This window comes from Melospiza georgiana, chromosome 5, assembly GCF_028018845.1.
Source record: "Melospiza georgiana isolate bMelGeo1 chromosome 5, bMelGeo1.pri, whole genome shotgun sequence".
In the NCBI taxonomy this organism is placed as follows: Eukaryota; Metazoa; Chordata; class Aves; order Passeriformes; family Passerellidae; genus Melospiza; species Melospiza georgiana.
Window position 1 is genome coordinate 60,321,413 of NC_080434.1, and position 19,188 is coordinate 60,340,600.

The 19,188-nt window shown below is 39.4% G+C and overlaps 1 protein-coding gene across 8 annotated transcripts in view; it reads right to left on the bottom strand.

The window, feature by feature from the left end:
• LDB2 (LIM domain binding 2) overlaps positions 1 to 19,188 on the bottom strand; it is a 213,301-nt gene that overhangs the window by 42,105 nt on the left and 152,008 nt on the right. For all 8 annotated transcript variants that reach the window (XM_058024605.1, XM_058024603.1, XM_058024604.1 and 5 more), the window contains exons 3-5: positions 11,202 to 11,374; positions 5,992 to 6,114; positions 4,354 to 4,437 (exon numbers count right to left, since the gene is read on the bottom strand). In XM_058024605.1, the coding sequence (XP_057880588.1) occupies positions 4,354 to 4,437; positions 5,992 to 6,114; positions 11,202 to 11,374 (380 nt within the window). The remainder of the gene's footprint in view (positions 1 to 4,353; positions 4,438 to 5,991; positions 6,115 to 11,201; positions 11,375 to 19,188) is intronic.

Consider the following 19,188-nt stretch of genomic DNA (forward strand, 5'->3'; position numbering starts at 1 on the left):
GCACTGCCTGATGATGCCATTTGATGATGACACAACATAACTCACAAAGGGAAATGAGTTCATATTGCACATATGACTATACTTACAGCATTTATTCTCCCCCAAGCACCTGACTTTGCATCCTGAACATATATACATGTAAACTTTCTTCTTCTTCATGAAGATACACCAACAGCCATAAAATATTGGCCAGATAGCTGCCACAGACTGTTATGGATTAGGAGCAAAACAGCTCCAAAATGATTTCAGCTCTTATCTTTCCCGTGCTTGAAACCATATTTAGAAAATAAAATTTCACTGCCCATTAAAGGAAAGTGTTGCATGTGTGTCTGTTTTGCATGTGGAAAAGAAAATTTTGTGTACACACTGGGTATACATACAAATGGCTTTTGATTACAGTGTAAGTAGTGCCTTTAGAAAATTGTGTCCCATTAAAGAATTTACATTATCCTCCCAGCAGCAGAAATCCAAAAATGTCTAGCGAGGAACTAAATTAGTGAAAGAGAGGACTTAGAAAATATTGTCCTCTGTGTAGCAATAGTAACACCTCGTTATTGTCTTTTATGGAGAACAAGCAAATTGGATAATTTGTAGCTCAGATAAGCAAGCCCTGGTGAATGGAGCCGTACAGGATGTGAGGGGCAATGGGAGTGCGCATTCCCCTGCCCGGGCTCCTCTCCTGACGCAGAGCGGGAGCGCTCTGCCACGCTGACTCTGGCTTTGCAAGGGGCACGTGCAGATTTGGCTCCATCAACATCAATAAACAGGCCACCAGAGCAGGCCACAGTGTGGGCAGCATGCAACATCCACGTCTGGGGAAGAGCTCTAAGAAATCACTCCAGCCAGCCAGTGCAAGAAAGCAGAGGCAAATTTTGAAAACCAGCTGGGCAAGGCACAATTATCTTTCAAGGCTCAGGCCAGGTAGTCCTGCTTAACTGACAGTAGGGAATGACTTTTTAATAATGTCAGAAATTTAAGAGAATGAATCATTTCATAGATGGCAACAAGACATAGCCGAGTTCCAAATTTTCAATAATGCTGCTAGTATAGAGCTATTGTTTTTAGAGTACATTCAAATCCATTATGCATTGAAGATATAGATAAAATAGCTCAGCAACTAAAAAATTAGGAAAAAAAATAAGGTACTGTGGGGACTAAATTATTGTAGCTTGGTGGAAACTGTTCTGAATGTTATCTTTACCTCCAAATTCTGTACAGGATTCCTGTTTGTTCCTGGACTCATACTGACTGAGACTAGGTCTTGGCCTTATTATCTGATAGTTCGTAATATCTACTTCTTGATGACTTGATAAGAAATTACATTTTAAAAAGCTTGATATTAATTTAAAACCCACAAGGTTTTGCTTATTATTTCTGAGACAGCCCATTCAACTTCTAGTCAGCAGCTACAGCAAAGTACGCTGACCCCATTGATGAGGTAATCAATTATGCTGGAACAAAACAAACTCGTAACTAGAAAGAAAGTAACCCTATGGTTTTATACAGAGCCAGAGAAAACAGAGAGAAAACCCATTTGGCACTTGACATAGGACAAAACATTTCATTTCCAGGTTCCAAGAAGATACATTTTAAATTTGTATTATATATGATTTAAAAAATCAATGTTCTTCTATGCTGGACAGCTTTACTTGCAGTGAATGAAGACAAACCAGGGCACACATCCAAAGCTGTGGCTCTGCAAGCATGTGGCACTCAGGAATGGAGGTTTACATGCCAGCAACTGCAATTATCCCAACTAGCAATGATTTAGCATTCTGTGATATCTAGAGCCCAAAAAACACAGGCTATGCCTTTATATCACAACCATCTGAAATCCAGGTTTAAATTCTGCCTTTAAAGAAACTGCAGCACAGCTTGCTGCTGTGTGCACGCTGGAGAATAAAAATGATTAATTCCGCCCATCACTGAAGTTTTTGCTTATGAGTATCACAAGCCTTTGCTGTGTGCAGCAGAAAAAAAAAGAAAATAATTTTTTTGCTTAGTTTCTGATCCTTATTCAAAATCATGCAACAGTGCTAATTACTAAACACTGGGAAGACAATAAAATATCATAAAATGCTGACTTAAAAACAGACAAAAGAGAACACCTTAAATCTAAGTACATTTACCACATTATTTTAGTACATGATTTTTAGTGCATGACCTCAGAAAACATTTTCAAGTTAAAATTAACAGAGGAAAGTAACTGGAAAAGAAGCAAATCAAAATGGAAATACACTATGTAATACACGCTGCCATGATGAGCCAAACATCTGGAAAAAAGAGCAGAATGATCAATCCCTCACCACAAGAAAAATAGACATGTAAAGATTGGCTTGAGAAAAAAAGATTTCCTCTTGGAATCACCACAGCAGGAGCCAGAGGAAGCTTTGCACCCAGAGACCTAATGTCGTCTGTTAAGCTAACAAAACTAGTCTGGAAGAAGAAAAAAAGTAAGACTTTATCTTTTCATCCCCTCCCACTTCACTGCTCATCTCCCTAGTGCTTATCTTGATCCCACTTTTCTTTTTCTGAGTTTTTTTTCCCTCCCTCTCCCTCTTCCTTTCTTACTTTTTTTTTTTTTGATGCTAACAGAGGGAGCGGCATGGGTACCTGATGGCAGCTGCCTGCTAACCAGAGCCCTGCCTTTGTCATTGGCATTGTCACATCGAGCAGTCACACAGAGGAACAGAAGGGGTCAGTGACAGAGGTGATGCTGCAGATCCCACCTGGCCCTCGTGGAGGCTGCTGGGGCCAGCCCAGGCGTGTGACACCACATCCCATCACACCCAGGGGAGCAAACACCCCAGATGTGGCCAATGCCCGGTGCCACTGCACAGTTTGCAAAGAAACCACGGAAATTCCTGTGAAAAGTCAGCCACTTTCTGCCCAGTTTGCCACAAGCATGTAATGCAAAACTTGCCATGACTGAGGAGGAATCCCCAGTGGGATTTCCTCGAGGACATGCTCTAGGATGCCCCACCACAAAACACTGACAGCATGGCTGCAGGGTTGCCAGAGCCCAAGAGCTTCTCTCTGTACCAAATCACAAACTAAAGTAACCATGAGAATACAACGTGCATTACATGGACATGTTAATCTTACATTTACACATGGAAAAATCCCAATGCAATGCATTATTCCTCTGAGGTTTTACGCCGTATTCTTCTTTCATTTACAAACAACCAGACCTGCCCTGCACAACTCAGGCTGTAATTTGAACAGTATTCTTTACATTAACACCACATAAGCAACAATCAGCAATGGCTTATGCTGTTGGGAAGGTAAGTAAAACTACAGGCTATCAATAACCTGTAAGGACACAGTGAGAGATCACAACAGCATTTTGGTTCTGCACACTTTCCCTGGGGTTCAAAGCACTCTGGGGACAGGACTCCATCTATCCATAGGGAAGGCATTACAAGGTTCATAGAACTGAATGAAGTACAGCTAAATTGCACACTTAGGTACAGCTCTACATTAGGCTGAAAATAGCTGCATTTTCTAGTGTTTATGTTATCTTAAAAAAGTACCTTGAATAATTACTCATAAAATTAAAAAGAATAAAACCAGATAGTCCTGGCCAAGTAAGCTTGATGTATCATTGTGAAATTTGCCTCATTTTATCCACTAATGGCACATCTAGAAATAGGAAAAATCTGAATTTTAAGCTTGAAATGCGAACTCTACAAATCTGTATTTCTGTGTATGTATTGTAAGCCCACACCAGGGAACACTTTCAAAAATAAAAATAAACATCTAAACTTTGAATGCACTTTGAGGGTCAAAAAGCAATGGGAACAAATGCATTATTTAATCGCAAAAACCACACTCGATTCAGGGCAAGGCTAAGGAGGAAGCTCAGGCTCCCAGAGGCATGTGAAGTGAGGACTGCTTTGAGGGGCTGCTGCAAACAGAGCTGGAGCTGAACCTTCCCTCAGCCCTGCCTCTGCCCAGGAGAGGTGGCAAGGTTGAAAATCTGGAGGAGATAGGCAGCTTTTAATAAGAATTAGCTGCCATTTTCTCAGGCACAGTGAAACAGAGAGGAAAAATACTGGGAATTCCTTGCTTACAATAAAATAAAGGCATTGCTCAAAACTAAAAAGAAAGTCTGTTAAAAAGAGGGGCTATTCACAAGAGGCTTGGAGTGAATTATAAAATTCCTGGCTTTTTTAACAGCCCATTGTTATCAGCTACATCTCCACTGCAGTGTCTTTGTTTTTCCTCCACCCTCATTAAGGGTTAGGTCAATTTCTTACCTGATCAACACAGGCTCTGCTGTCATTATCTTGACTCAAAGGCAGCGGTACCTTTTAAAAAATGCTCACAAAAATGCAGCTATGGTATGCTTACCCTGAGGTAGTTGAGGGTGAAGTTTGTCAGACCCATTCGAGTGATGTTTTTGGACAGCTGCTCCAGCACCTGAGGGTCTTGTGCCTAAACAACAAAGGAAAAAAGAATTTTCACTTTGCTTTTCACTGGGGTATTTTTTCTATGTGCTTTGTGAAATGCAGGGAGGGTTCCCTGAAAAGCAGTGCCACTGCTATGGAGAAATTACACATTGAGGCTAAATTTATGTAATAAGTGGAGTTCCATATGCAAGGGAAAATGTAAAGCATGATGATATTGGAGCAGACTAAAGACTGTTTTCCAATATGTTCCTTTGATCCCTGACCACTCATTCAAAAGATAGACCTCAGAGAGCAAGTGACCAAAGAGCTTCCTGAGGGATTGCAGAACACTTTCAGCTTCTATTTGTTGGCCGTGAGTCCCAGGGGACTAGACAGAAAAAGACAGGAATAAAGAACATATCACTTTCTTTTTGTGGGTAAGAAACTACAGCAGAAAGACCTCATCAAATATGTGACATTCAGCACAGTCTAGAGAACCCTTCTGATCCAAGTTATTTTCCCAGAATTAAACGGGGAAAAATGCAAGTATAGCCCTTCCCTGACCCTAGCCAGGAGCTTTACCTGTGAGACCAGCCTTCTCTTTAAAATGAGATCAATCTCATTACTAAATTAATACCTGCTGGTTGCTGTCTAACCTGCTTCCACTCTGAATTTAGCAGCCCCCTCCCTAAATGCATAAGGTCAATCATGGCCATCCTCATTGTCCCTTAATGGGATACTGTTGAAGAGCTCAGTTGATCAGTTCCCTAAAAGAGCAGATAATCCTGGGACAGAAATGGTGGGGTGGGTTTTTGAAGGTGTTTTCTTCAGGCTTGTAATAGCACTTTGGAAAAGGTCCAGTTTAAGTTATATAAAATTCCTCACTATTAATATATTTTTATCTGAGGATGTCTAAGTAACTTGATGTCAAAATATAGGAAAATCTGTGTGTCTGTGTTCTTACCCTTTATAAAACCACAGTCCTGCAATTGATTTTGTATATCCGGGCTCTACTAGCAGGAGGGGATCTATGCTGAAGAAATGAAAGTGTCAATAAAAGTATGTTCTTTGTTTCTCTACAATTTACCTTATTATATTTTGACTTTAACTTGGAGAATATTTAATACTTTAATGTTTCATTGTGTGTATTTTCATTCAATAACAAAAGAAAGTTGTGAAATGTGAAACAAAAAGGTCTGCATTGAAATTCTAAAGGTTTCTAAGTAAATATATGGCAATTTCTTCTGTCTGTGCAAGGGTAGCATCAGTTTGCTTCATTTCAGACTTATAATTGGTACAACAACGAAAATTCACAGACTTTGATGTAGTTCAGGTCAATAAGAAGAGATTTCGGACCCAAATCATACAGAGCACCAAGTGGGATTAAAAAGAAAATTACGTGCTAAAATACAATGAAAACATAGCAACAGTGGCAATAATAGAGCATGAAAAACAAGGCAGAAAGAACTTGTGAATAGATGTAGTTGCAGGCAAACCAAAATATTTACAGTTAATTGCCTGGGTGTGAAATTTGCCAGAGTTCTTCATAAACCTAATCTCTTCTCTTTGCATTAGGTCAAATGAATAAAGGATTACTTACATGCATGGCTAGAATGCTGCGTGGGACTAATTCTCTGTATTGTCTAATAGTAAAGTGCCATGTTTTTATTCTCATAAGGTCATCAAAAGTAAACTCCAAGATAAGACGTCCTTCTGTGCATACCTAGAATACATAAAATGCATGAAATAAATTCCCAGGAATTTTGTTTTCATTGGTATTGTATCATCGATTAAACAACATTCAAAAATATCAGAGCAGTATTCTATTGTTCATCTCTGCTAGATTAATTGTTTTTCATCCTCTTGGGGAGAGAAAAAACGAATGTGGGAAAATTACTTCATAGGCCTTACCTCAGAGACAGTAACTTATAATGCTATAGATTTTATAGCATTTTACAAACATAGAATATTGTGTACTAAATCTTATTTATTGCATCAATTCTCTTTTCCTCATGGTTTGCTACTGCTAATTAATGACTGAACCTCACAGTGGAGGTGACTGTGGTGCAAATGACTGCACTTGATGGCAAGTTGCTGAACCAGTCATTCCCAACCTGTTTTAGACTTACTACAGCTTGGCATATAAACCTTTCTCTCAGGTCCAGTTGGAGTAGGCAGTGCCCTGAATGCCTGTGGCCAAACCCGGGTTTTTTTCATCATTTTTCATAACTTTTAAAATATTTTTTTTTATTTTCCAAGCATTTTCTTATATTTGGTTTGCTTTTTATGGTGAGGTTTTTTGTTGTTGTTGTTTTTTTGGGTTTTTTTGTTGTTTTGTTTTTGTGGGTTTTTATTGTGGTTTTTTTGTGTTTTTTTTTCCTCTTATCTAATTTTATTAACCCTCCCTTGCAAGGAAAACCAGGTGGGTGCCTGCCATGGGGGCCTATGAGCTGCATTTCTCACAGGTTTGAGAGTGAGGGGAGCAGAGGAGAGCCAGGCAATGGAGCTACTTCCACAGAAAGTGGCTCACACAGCTTTGTGAGAAATCTTGTCTAAGAAAAGACAGAAAATATAGGAGGAATAAATGCAGCAAGTGAAAAGTGCCCAGTAATTTAAATAAATAAATTACTGGGCACTTTTAAACAACTCTCCACAATTTTTTGTGGAAAAGTAACATGGTTGTGGTCTTCTTTAAGGCGAAAAATACAAGCCCAACATGGTATCTTGATTGAGAATACTGTGGAGTATCGAAAATTATGTCTGATTTGAAAATTAACTACCACTGTTGATTTTTTTTTTAAATGGTAGATTTAGACTTACAATCCCTGTTCCTAGCAAACTTGCAAGTGCAGGGTACAGAGATATTGTGGAAACAGGGTGTAATGGCTTTCAAAAGAGAGGGCTTCTGCAACCTTAATTTTAATACAGTATTCGATTGAAAAATAACCATCCCAGATTCAGCTGAGTCTGTTGAGCCTTTTTAACAGCTCCAACTCAGACTTGGCCAGCTCTCACTTGGTCAGTGTGTGGCTTTTCTGGCTAACAGTCTACTTAATGTCCTTACAATTTTTCCTCTTATTATTTCTGCTAAAACACACAGGTAATTTTAACAGGCATAGTATATGGACAAATTCCTGTAGATCTGGGAAAGAGAACCTTGCAACAGGTTCTCATCTGCCCTTTTCAGCACACCTTAGTGATGCCTTCAGATATTTAATGTGCCTTATGTTTCACCTTTGATTTTCACATCACCTGCACTATGATGAGAAATTACACAATACACATGCACACACATAAGGAGTCATAGTAGGAAAATATTTTGTATTAATGGTGCTGTGTTGAGGCCAAAGATCCTGGTTACTGATCGGTTAATGTGAAAATATTTCAGGTTTAAAGCAATTTTTTTTCATAATAATACCAGTGGCTTCTCAAATGTTTCTTTTGTTAAGCTCACACCACCAAAGCTCTTAGCAGATTTTTAGGCACTGGCATTAACAAATTTTAATAGAAAAACACATTCTTCATATTACAGTGGTAAAAATTTATGCATCTTATAAAGAAATTTAATTTCCTCATGTAAAGTAGAATTTTACACATTGTTTTTAATCAATAAAATTGGCACAGTTCTTATTTTAAAAGGGCTATTTTTCTCCTGAAAGCTGCCTTTTACATAGAATCCAAAAAATCAAAAGGGTCTCCAATTAAGAAAACATTTTCTGTTGTGCTGAATTCATGTTACCGTACTGTGAGCTCTGACATTTTGTTTCTGTGGTAACCAAAATCAGCTGATTAGTTGGCATGGCAACAGAAAAGATGTAATCCCAGCAGACACACTCTAATCAATGCCCCCAGCACAGATGGTCTCCGGAGGATCAACAAGAAAGAGGCTGGCAGGCATTCAGTGCATCACGTGGTTGCTCTAGACTAGGCCAGGAAAAAACTAAAAAAGAACATTTCTCAAACTAACCAATAGCTTTTTAACCCCTTAACTGCACTTATTAATTGTAGGAATTTCAACTGCTTGTGCCTATGAAAACCAACTTTGGTCCTGTGCCTCCTTGCTCACAGTCTCATTCTCCTAACACCTGGCATATTTAAAAGTGTTCCCCCTTTATTAACTACTGCTTCTCAAACATGAGTTGTTGCTTTAAAAGAAACCTAAAGCTATTACAAATCTGGGCAATGCCTGATATTATTAGTAGGGATTAGATTCACTGCCTTTAAGGGCTTCACCAATAAAATCCAGCTGATGGCTGCACTCCTGGGAGATGGACGTGAGTAGTGAGCACATGGGGCACTCACTGCCTTAGTGGTGAGGGCAAAGCCCACCCCTGCCACTCCACTGAGACACATAATCATTGATCACTGTAGAAAAACAATTTGCCTACACATAAAGTGGGAGTGCCAGAGCTGGAGTAAACACAGTGAAAACAGGGACTTAGGAGGACTCCTAAAACTTTCTTCTGCCTGAAGAAAAAAGTGGAGCATCTCCCAGGTAAAAAAACATAGTGGTCTTGGCTCCAGTATTTCACAACATTTTATTTATGCCACTGAACTATTATAAATTCTTCATACTATTTATTTACATCTTGATAAAACAATTTTTAAGTGTGTGACATTTTACAAGGACCTTTTAGCCTCAAAAGACAAGCTGGACTATTCATATTCTTACTGCTAGGCATGTTCTGGCCATTTTTGTTTCAAAAGAACTGGAAATGCCATTTTATATATTCATCCAATACTGCTGTATGTAGTGAGTTGCTCTAACTAGCAAAATGTTCAAATGAATAAAATGCATTTGATTCTTGATTCTGTGGATTCTTGATTCAATACACAATGAAAAGTGGTTTAGTCTGTTGTATTAGAAGTTAGTGAATTTGTAGCATAGAATTTGCTTGTGAAATTGAAACAGCTTGTATTTTTGCATTAACTCCTCCCCTCCAGATTAGTTCCAGAGGGTCAAATTCAGATATGATCCAAGGAGCTACACAGCCCATTGCAGTGGCGCTCATTATGGGATGTATGCTTTGTTCCATCACTGATGCTGTGAGAGTAGGAATTTACCTTTGGGTACAAGATCTGTGCCCTTGGTATCTCTGCTAGAAGTTAAATAAGCACAGCTGAGACAACATTCAGCTCTAACTTATTTCTGAGAGAGTATTATTTCTTCTCCCCTATTCCATCAACTACTGTGCTTTATTTCAGATTTGCTCTTACTAAAAAGTTGTATTTTCAACACGCAGGCATTAAACTTCCTAATTTTTCTCCCAGAATCCAAATTAATTCCCCTCCTGAATCGTTCTAGCAGTTCACAGGTTTCTACTGGAATCTGCCAGAGAAATGTGAAGGCTGAGGCAAACTGTGCACTGCAGACAGGGACTCACTGCACACAACAGGACAGGGCCATGGGAGGCCATCGTGGCCCCAGCCCAGCCCATACTGCTAACCTCCTTTCCAAAATAACAACACTGTCATGTGCTGCCATGGTAAGTAAAATAATCTAATTGAATTGAGAAAAGCATTATGTATTTAATGGTTAAAAAAACCCACACCAACTCCCTTTCATTTGCTATTGCATTAAAGCCAACACAAAGGGGAAGGACACAGAAATCGCTGTGGGGAGCTCAGCAATGAAGCAGCCACTGTGGAACTTTGGCACATCTCCTGCACCTGGCCAGGACTCACAGCTCCCCGTGAGCAGTGAGGGAGCAAAGAGGCGCCAATCTGGGCTCCTCTGTCCGCCTGTGTCTGTGTGGGCCTCAGGGGCTGGATGGGCTCTCTTGTCCTGGCTCCCCCGTGCACCACACACCAGCAGCTTCTCCTCCCTCTGAGCCCCACCCAGGGCAGATGGCAGAGCAGGACCTGCAGAGGGATGGGACTCCCACACATGCCAAAACAGCAAAAGCCATGTAAGCCTGGTCATGATGCTGTCAATAGCCACGGACTTAAAATTAAAACCTCTGTGGTCCTGCAATTCAAGGGCAACACAGATTAGCTACCTTCTCCTGCTGCCCCTTCTCCCTTTGTTCTTTTCTTTTTGAAAAAGTTAAAGATGAACAGTACAAGATGGAAAATCAGCATTTCCTGTTATCATTATTTACTGTTAATGTATTAAAATGTAACCACTTTAAAACAAGTTTACTGATTTTTTTTTAATAGAAGAAAAATTTTGTTTTAATTTTTATTTTTCACCCTTTTGGTACTGCTTTTTTATACATATATGTGGCACCCGTTTTAATTACAGGACTGGATGTGCCCTATGCATGAAGATAATTCACTATCAATTACAAATATTGAATATTCACTAACTGTTTTATCCAGAGTGTGTTTCAATTGATTCCTTCCATTGACTTCATAGACCTTTGGACTGGCATCCTACTGTATTAAATCAGTATTTTTCTAGAGATTTATAGTCCTTGTACTAGGTAAGTATCAAATGTAATGCATACCATCCCAAATGGTAGGTACCAGCAATGTGAAATCTCATTGTTGCTTTAAAATCAAACCCAGAGAAAAGGAAATGGTCAGACTGAATTTAATTCACATAAAACTGATAGTTCTGGCAACCTGGCATTATGTGCTTCTCTTGCAATCTTTCTGGGAGAATTACAGGAGATACCCACAGAATCTTCCAGTCACATAATGAATATAGAAAACAGTAATTAAATGGCTCCAAGGGTTTTCAGTATTAGAAATAATGTCAGTCTACCAGAAAAATTCAACAGCCAATATTCTTCACCCTTATACACACTGTAAAGGAAAAAGAAAACCAAAAACCAACAACATGCTTTATTGAGTCTTCCCTGTTACCTTGGTAAACATGGGTTTTCCATGCTGAGTGACCATGGTGCATTGATCACAGTCCACTGTGATGGATGAGTTGTGGTATGACTCTTTTGAGTGCTTGAGAATGTAATACAGGTCCGTTACACCTCCTTCAAAGACAGTGCTAAAATAACGAGGAATGAGGGTTCTTCCAATTGCTGTGAGGAAAATAGAAAGCAGAATTCAGCAAATGCTCTAGGTTATAAAATTTCAAACCATTTGCTAACAGCACATGGATAATTTTAAGTGCAATGAAATCAAACTTTTATTTTGAATACAATACGTGTTCTCTCCCTTTTGTATAGACAAAGTTGTGCCTGGTCCCACTAAAATCCATGAAAACGGCTGACTCCATTCAGAGGGAGTGGGCTCATCCTATATAATCTTTTTACACTGATGGCAAGTTAGAGTCACTCTTGAAACCATCTGCAAGGGTTTTTTGTCCCAAAGTAATTAGTACACAGAAACCCACATGATGTCAATTACTACTGAAAGCTGAATATTACCCATAAGTGTACAAATACAAGTGGTATTGACAGAAATATACTTCTACACCCAAAAAAGCAAAGCACTTTTATATAAGGGGGTTGTGTACACATATATGGTTTTTGTGTGTGGGCACGTGTATATTTATATATACCCACCCATACATGTGCATACACACACATGCACACGCACTCTGGATTCAACAGGAGGGCTGCTACTCAGAAATCAGAGTACTGGGGGTTGAAGGAGGACTGAGAATGGAAAACCAGAATGTTATACAATATAGGACTACTCACAGATCTCTCTGAGATCTCTCTTTAGACCAATAATAGGCTCGAAAGTCTGAGCAGACACCGGGACTCCCTTACAGGCACCACTTAAACCCCTAACTATGGACTGAAGGTATCCAATTCAGAATTATTTAGTCAGGCAAAACTCACTTCAGTAGTAGTTTTAGGTAAGTTTTCCAAGGTCTAATTACAAAAATGTAGTAGTGAGAGTGAGCTTCTGAGTGTGCACAAACCAGCAGCAGCACTGACATCAAAGGCAATTATCTCATATGCAACTGATGCTTTCCATCTCCTTCTTTACAGATAAATTTGAATGTAACCACAAGCCTGGTATAAGAGAACATCTCAGTTTATAATAGATGGATACTTCCATACCAAATGACTCATTGCTTTGCAAGCATTAATCAATCCACAGTAATTTTGAGTGGTGGATACATAAAAATTGCGTTCATTTTACAGGGAAAAACCAAGCAATCTAAATGGTCTCTTGGAAGAATGAGGTAGAAAAGTCACCATCCACAGGCAAGATTAGAGTTTATTAGTTCCTAATTCTAATTTTTCTATTAGGACTATGTGGTGACTCATGCCTCCCTCATTTGCTGTATACTTTTGAGAGTGATTTGTAAAAAAACTATTTTCATAGAAATTTTGCCAGCATATGAACAAAGGCTCCTGAACCTAAAAATGCATTTGCAAATGGTTGTTGCAAATTAAAAAATAGGGAATTTTCACAGTAGTTCTGTGAATACTGTTTTTGTTCTGTGCATTGCAATGTGAAATATTGAATAGGCAGTCATAATGCAAATTGTGTAATGAAAATATGCAAATAGAGAAAATTAGGACTTGTAAAAGCTTTTGCTGTAATATCACATATCAATGTAGTTTAATGTACAAAATATACCACACTCTCTGGAAGTAGCTGACAATTCGGTGGATATATTTAAAGTTGTACAACTAGATCCTAAAAAACCCCACCCAGTAACCATGCATAGAATGATTTTTACAGTCTTTTAATTTAATTTAGAAAAACTGAAGTCCAGTGTATTAGCATAGGATTTAATTCATGGTTCAACTCAAATTTCTTCATGTTAGTGTGGTATACAGTAAAAAGTGAAATTTACCCATCAAGTTAATTTCTTGCTCCCCTAAGGCTAATTAGTGCAAATTAAATTTCCTGCTAATCATCTTAAGCAGCAAATGGGTGATGTGAAAATCCAGCATTCCTACTGATTGTGATAAACCTCTATTCCTGTGACTTATGCACTGCATAAATATCTTGAAACTATTAAACTGCAGTTTATAGACTGTTCCCAAAGTAGCATGGTCATGTGGTGCTGCTTTTTGCCCTGTATTTACAGCTACAACACATTAAAAAAGGCTAGAAATACATTAAATAATTTATTCTTATTAATAGTAAGCATTTTTAATAAAGCTATTTCCTGGTAAGTGTTATCTATGCTTGCCACAGGGATATGCTGCTGTTGAGAACAAAGTGGGAGACCAAAGGGAGGAAGATGAATGGAGGTGCACACAAGGATGTGCTCCATGGAACCTCATTTTCCATGACAGATGCACATGCAAACCCTGTCAGTCTGCAGAACTGAAAATAACTGATGCAAATATCCAGTGTAAATGTTTATAGATAAATATTCAGCTCCAGAAGAAAGAGTAATGGAAACCTGTGTTAATGAGCAGGTTTTAATGAGCAGCTGAGGTATCTCCTCAGCTTTGCCACCAAGGACTGAAGCATGTTCAAGATTTTGGTTCTCTTCCCGAAGCACTCAGTGGCTTAAAATGATCATTTCATTTCTAGGATAAACATGACACTCTACAGCAGTAACAAGGGGTTTTGTGCAGGAAATGGAATTTCCAAGAACAACAAAGGACTGTGGAATAACTCTTATGAGGCCTAGAGGTCGTCCCAATCCTTGGGCACTTTTTAGTGCAAAGGACTATTCCTCGAATTTTTCTCTTCCAAGACATAATTGTGTAGATGAACATGCAAGCACATATGTGTGCACTCCCTGCTCTGCTGCATGCATACATACAATCCTTTCCCGAGAAAAAGAATAGGAACATGGCAATGGTGCTTTTCTCTCCCTGCTTGCAGTAGATGGATGCACTCACATGTGGAGGCACACACTCCACTTGTCCCTGCAACTGTACATATCAACAAGATTTCAGCAGCACCACATATCTTCTGCTGGAGACAGCAGAATTCTTTCTAGGAGGACCCCAAACAATGTGAAGGCAGAACTATGGAACAACTGGATGATTGTGGCCATTTCAGGATGTGGTCCAGCCATCCTTATGCCACTGAAATGAACTCACCCCTTGCAGAGCACAGAGCAAGCCTGGCCTTGGGTTTGCAATTCCCCAGTGCCACTCACAGCAATAATGGAAAGTATAGTCTCTAGCACATCCAATTGCTGAATGAAGTTTTATGTGCTTTATTGGAATTCCTTCATATTTTTTTTGGCTTTTACTCCACAGAATCCATGTTGAAGAATGTGCGCCTGTGCATGGTTTTGTAGGGCTCCTCCCTACCACACTCTTCCTTAAAGGAGCATGATATGGAGCCTTCAGAGCTAGCATATAGATCTTAGCCACAGGAGCTCTAAACTGAGCATTTGCAGAGCAGTTTGAATAGGGAGAAGTTATTTTAATTTCCTTTCTTAATAGCAAGGCTTTATTCTTTCTCCAGTCTTTGTCCCCACCCCATGGTGGGGGACATGGTCCAGTCCTCTGTTTTCTCAGCTTATGGTTGGTTGCTTATCTTCCAAGCTCACTGCTCAACTCCCAGTACCTCCTTGTCTTCTTCCTCTCCTCAAATGATGCCTCTTTGTCTCAAGGAAACTCAATAACCTACCCTTAATCTACATGATTTTTTCCATTCTTCTTAATTAAGAAGGCCCAGTTATTTAGTCTCAGTTTCCTCATTTTCCTCCCCATTGTCCAAAATACCAGCTTCACACACACTTTTTCAGTGCCCTTCCTACCCAGCCAGGCTTCCACAGCTGCTTTTCCCAGCCTCCCTGCCTTGGCAGCCTAAGCTCTCCTTCTGGATCTTGATTTTGTGGGTTACCCCCGCCACATTCTCTCTGCACGTTTTCCCACTCTGTCTCCTTGTAATAGCAGATTATTTCTCCAAATTAATGCCATCTTCCCTTGCTTCCTTCAGCTTCTCATCAGCCAGAGACCCGTCAAGAGGACCTCTTTCCTCTGTGTACCCTCACCCAGCCAAACATATCCCCATTCCCTGTATTTCTCTCATTGACTTCAAACTCTCCCTTACTCAATCATCCTCCATCTTCTCCTTTCATCTCCCAGTTACTACTTCTCTCTCCTCTATCATATCAATGGCATCTGCTCCTGATTTTTACCCTCCTTTTTCCCCCCCTCCTCTTCCCTTTCCTTTCCTCTACATTCAGGCCAAGTTCCTTCCTCCTTAAGGCCACCTGGATCCCAGGCACATCTGCCAGCAGTGTAGGAGAAAGTGTTTCCTGCTCTTGCATGCACCTGGCTGAGCCTGCAAAACCTGTGGGTTTTGTAATGGAAATGACCATGATTCCACATAGCCCTGACCTGCAAAATATCAAGTTACTCTGTGTAATTGGCATGTGGATGCCCCACTGAGCTATGTTCCTGGGCAGGGAGACCTTGCAAATTGTAGCTGCCAAATTTTAGTAAAGCTTGCACTGAATACCTGAGAATGGGTACCTTTCTTTTCCCAAAAAATATTTAGAAATCTGTTAAATTCAGTCAGATTTCCACAAAGAGGACAAAGGGATACCCCTACCACAAAGGTGAGCAACCCTACTCCAAAGCATACAGATTTTTAGACATTTTAAAACAAACTTGCAATACTTTCATAACATGGAAAAAACACCTTCATCTATACAAATAATAGCAGACATTTATGTCCCATTACTCAGAAAAGACCATTTAATGGTGTGAAATGTGACACCCCACGTTGCAAGGTACTGTATATACCAGAAGGAAAAATCACCTGCTCCTCAGCATTCAGGCATTAAGTCCAGATCACTGGAATGCTGCTTTAAATCATCATTTTGTCCTGGGCAGCATCCTTCCCTGGCTGAAGGAGGATTTCTTATGAGATGTGGGCACTGCCACTTAATCTTTTTTTGATTTTGCTAGCAGTTGCCCAGATAGCAAAGCAAAGTGACAAAGATCAGATGGATTTAGCAACAAGAAATATTTTTTTTTATATGAAAATGTCTCTAAGAAAGGCATATCAGAAATGAATATTTTGCACAAATAAAGAATTATGTCATCCACTGGCATTATGTAACATTAGCCTATGTTGCAGTATGACAGCTTGGCTAAATGTGATTCCATGTAATTTTCCATGAATAAGAGACAAAAAAGCAATTTTAGAATTGAAGTAAACCAGATTTTTGACCTTCCCCCCCCCCCCCCCCCAAAATATGAATGGTCCAGAAATCAATTAATTCAATCTATGAACGTAGGTGAAAAGCTTTATAGGTCAGTAACAGTTATATTCTATATATTTCCTCAAGTATCACCCATGGGGAATTCTGAAGAATAGAATGAAACCATCTGACACATTAAACAGCCCAAGGCCTGCCTCTCAAGGAGGGATGACTGAGTTCACACTCCTGCTTTTTGGCCTGGCCACGCAACAATGATGATTAGGATGTCCCTCTCTCACCCTGTTCCTTTAGTTTATTTTCCCTTCTAGATACGTTTGCCTGAGCATAAAACACATAGTTCTGTTAGGAATATGTTTAACTCTAGAATTATTATTCCATCCCAAACTGAGCCAAAAAGTCCAATGATCTCCAGATGGGATTATCCATAACTTGTGAAGTTCAGGGTTTTTCCAAGCCTCAGATGAGCTATCTTTTTTTCAGAAAGCCAGCTGAAAAAATAGTTTACAATATAATTTTGGTACCACCACAGAGTGTGGTGGTGATGGTACTGTTGAATGGTTGGGGTTTTTTTCCCCCAAGGAAGATTTGAGTAAATTAGAAAGTAAACATGTTTTTCTAGTTCACAGGAAACTGGTATTATTTGTGGGATAGGAATAGTAGAACATTTCCTCCCTTTGTGTGCCAAATATAGGCTGTCAAAATCTCAGTGCCCCCTCTACAGAATGAAGGGTCATGGCCTCTTTGCAGAAGCAGGGCCTGATAGCAAACCCCCCCCTGCTCACTGAACTGCTCATGTGTTGCATTTACAGTAGAAGCTCTCAGGATCAGACATTTGGATTTAGCATATATACCATGTAAAATAACTGCCAAGTTGGTGTAGCAAAGAACAATGGAAGTGTTAATCAGTGAAACAAAAATATTGGTTTTATTGCTTTCAGGCTGGTGTTTTGCAGCTTGAATCCTGTCAAGTCCTCTGTCTTTAATTAAAGCTGGGTTATAAAATAAGTAATAAAACAAATAAACCCCAAAAAATATAAAAGATAAAAAGCCCTTAAAAGTTCCACAGAATCAGCAACAGAATGAAGAAAACCCCTCTGCCTATAGCTCAAAGGAGCTCTGGTGCAGCCTGCAGCTGATTATCTCATCAACACACTATAGATGGGCTTGAGGAACTCTGCTGGTTGGGGCTGTGGAGTTTTTTTTGGCTCCCAACACAAAATGTTGAGCTGTCCCATAAAGCTCTAGGCAGACTATGAGAGTCTCTTGCTTGAGAGATTATCACAGTTGGATCTCAGTAATTAAATGGAAATGTAACTAACTCTCCTCAGCCAGATGCAGGGACTAGGGAAGCCAGGAGACAACAGCCCACTGATGGCAAATAAACCTTTCTAGGCACTGCAAAAGAGAGCATGAGCTTTCTGTTAATTGTTAATTGACATCTGTGGGCGCAGCCAATTAACATCTGCATGGGCCAGGGCTTGCCATGTTCATTTACACATGTTTCTGAACATATGTAACTGAAGTAAACACACCAGTACACACAGAGCAAAACTCCATGGAGTTACATAGTGGTGTCACTGTTGGTGCTCTGCCTACACTTCTGTTTGCCCAAAATTGTCCCAGTGAAAGAGCCCATCAGCTGTGTTCTCTTCCAGACACAGTCCATCTGGCTGGGATGTGCAGGGAGGAATCCCTCTCTGAAGCTGGACAACAGCAAATCTGCAGCTCTGGAGGAGCTGCAAGGCAGGATGCTCATGGGACTGCTCCTCCACCTCTGTAACACCTTATCTGCTGAGTGGATTCAGACCCAAACAGACCAAATCTGTGAATTCCTAGGAAAAGCTACAGTCAGATTTGATAGTGTGGCACAGAAGGCAGTGAAAAGGCAGTCTAATAAGTCCAAATTCTGTCTCAGAGACATGTGGGCCATGTTGATTAAACCACCCACATGTATCCAAGGCAGAATCTGGCACACACAGACCTGTCCTTTTTAAATCCCTGTCTAGAGTGTGAGATTGGGCTTCTATCATGTAGATTACTTTTAGAATAAAATTAGAAGGTATGATTAATTTCCACTAATAGAAATTTCAGGTTATTTACACTAATTAAATATTAAGTGAAAGTATGATGTAAAATCTATACAATAGTAATAAGGATAATACTATATTAGAGTACACTAGTGTGCTTTTAAAAGTATTATACTAGTAATATGCTACATTGTATTTGCACGTTCCAAAAACATCTGCATAATCTACACACATTATCAATTTTAAACACCATGAAATTTGGAAGAGAGTCGAAATAGTACCTCCATATTGCAGAAGCACATCTATTGAGGAGTAAAATTAGCATATTACATACATATTTTCCCATGCACTTAAAATTACATTTTTATTTTTAATTATCTAAACAGCACTTTCTGGATATTGTGGAAATCCAACGTTTCTAACCAATTTGCCTTTGTTCTCAATTTTGTGTCAAAATTACAAAGTGGGAAGTGTAACATGGATTCAGTATTGTTACTGAGTGAATTGAATCCTTCCCACAGCCAGAACCCAAAATGGTTTTGTTTAGATCCATTTCACTTTCATGGGATCTGTCTGCAGTATCTTATTTATTTTATATCAACAACATTGCCTACAGTTAAAGGCTATAAACTAAAATATTAAAGCTTATAAAGTTGCAAATGTATAGATTTTTGCTTTCCAATTCCTTCTAGCCTGTGTAATTCAATCATTATGTTAGATCTGACTGTGCCTCTTCTGCAGTATTTTCTAACAA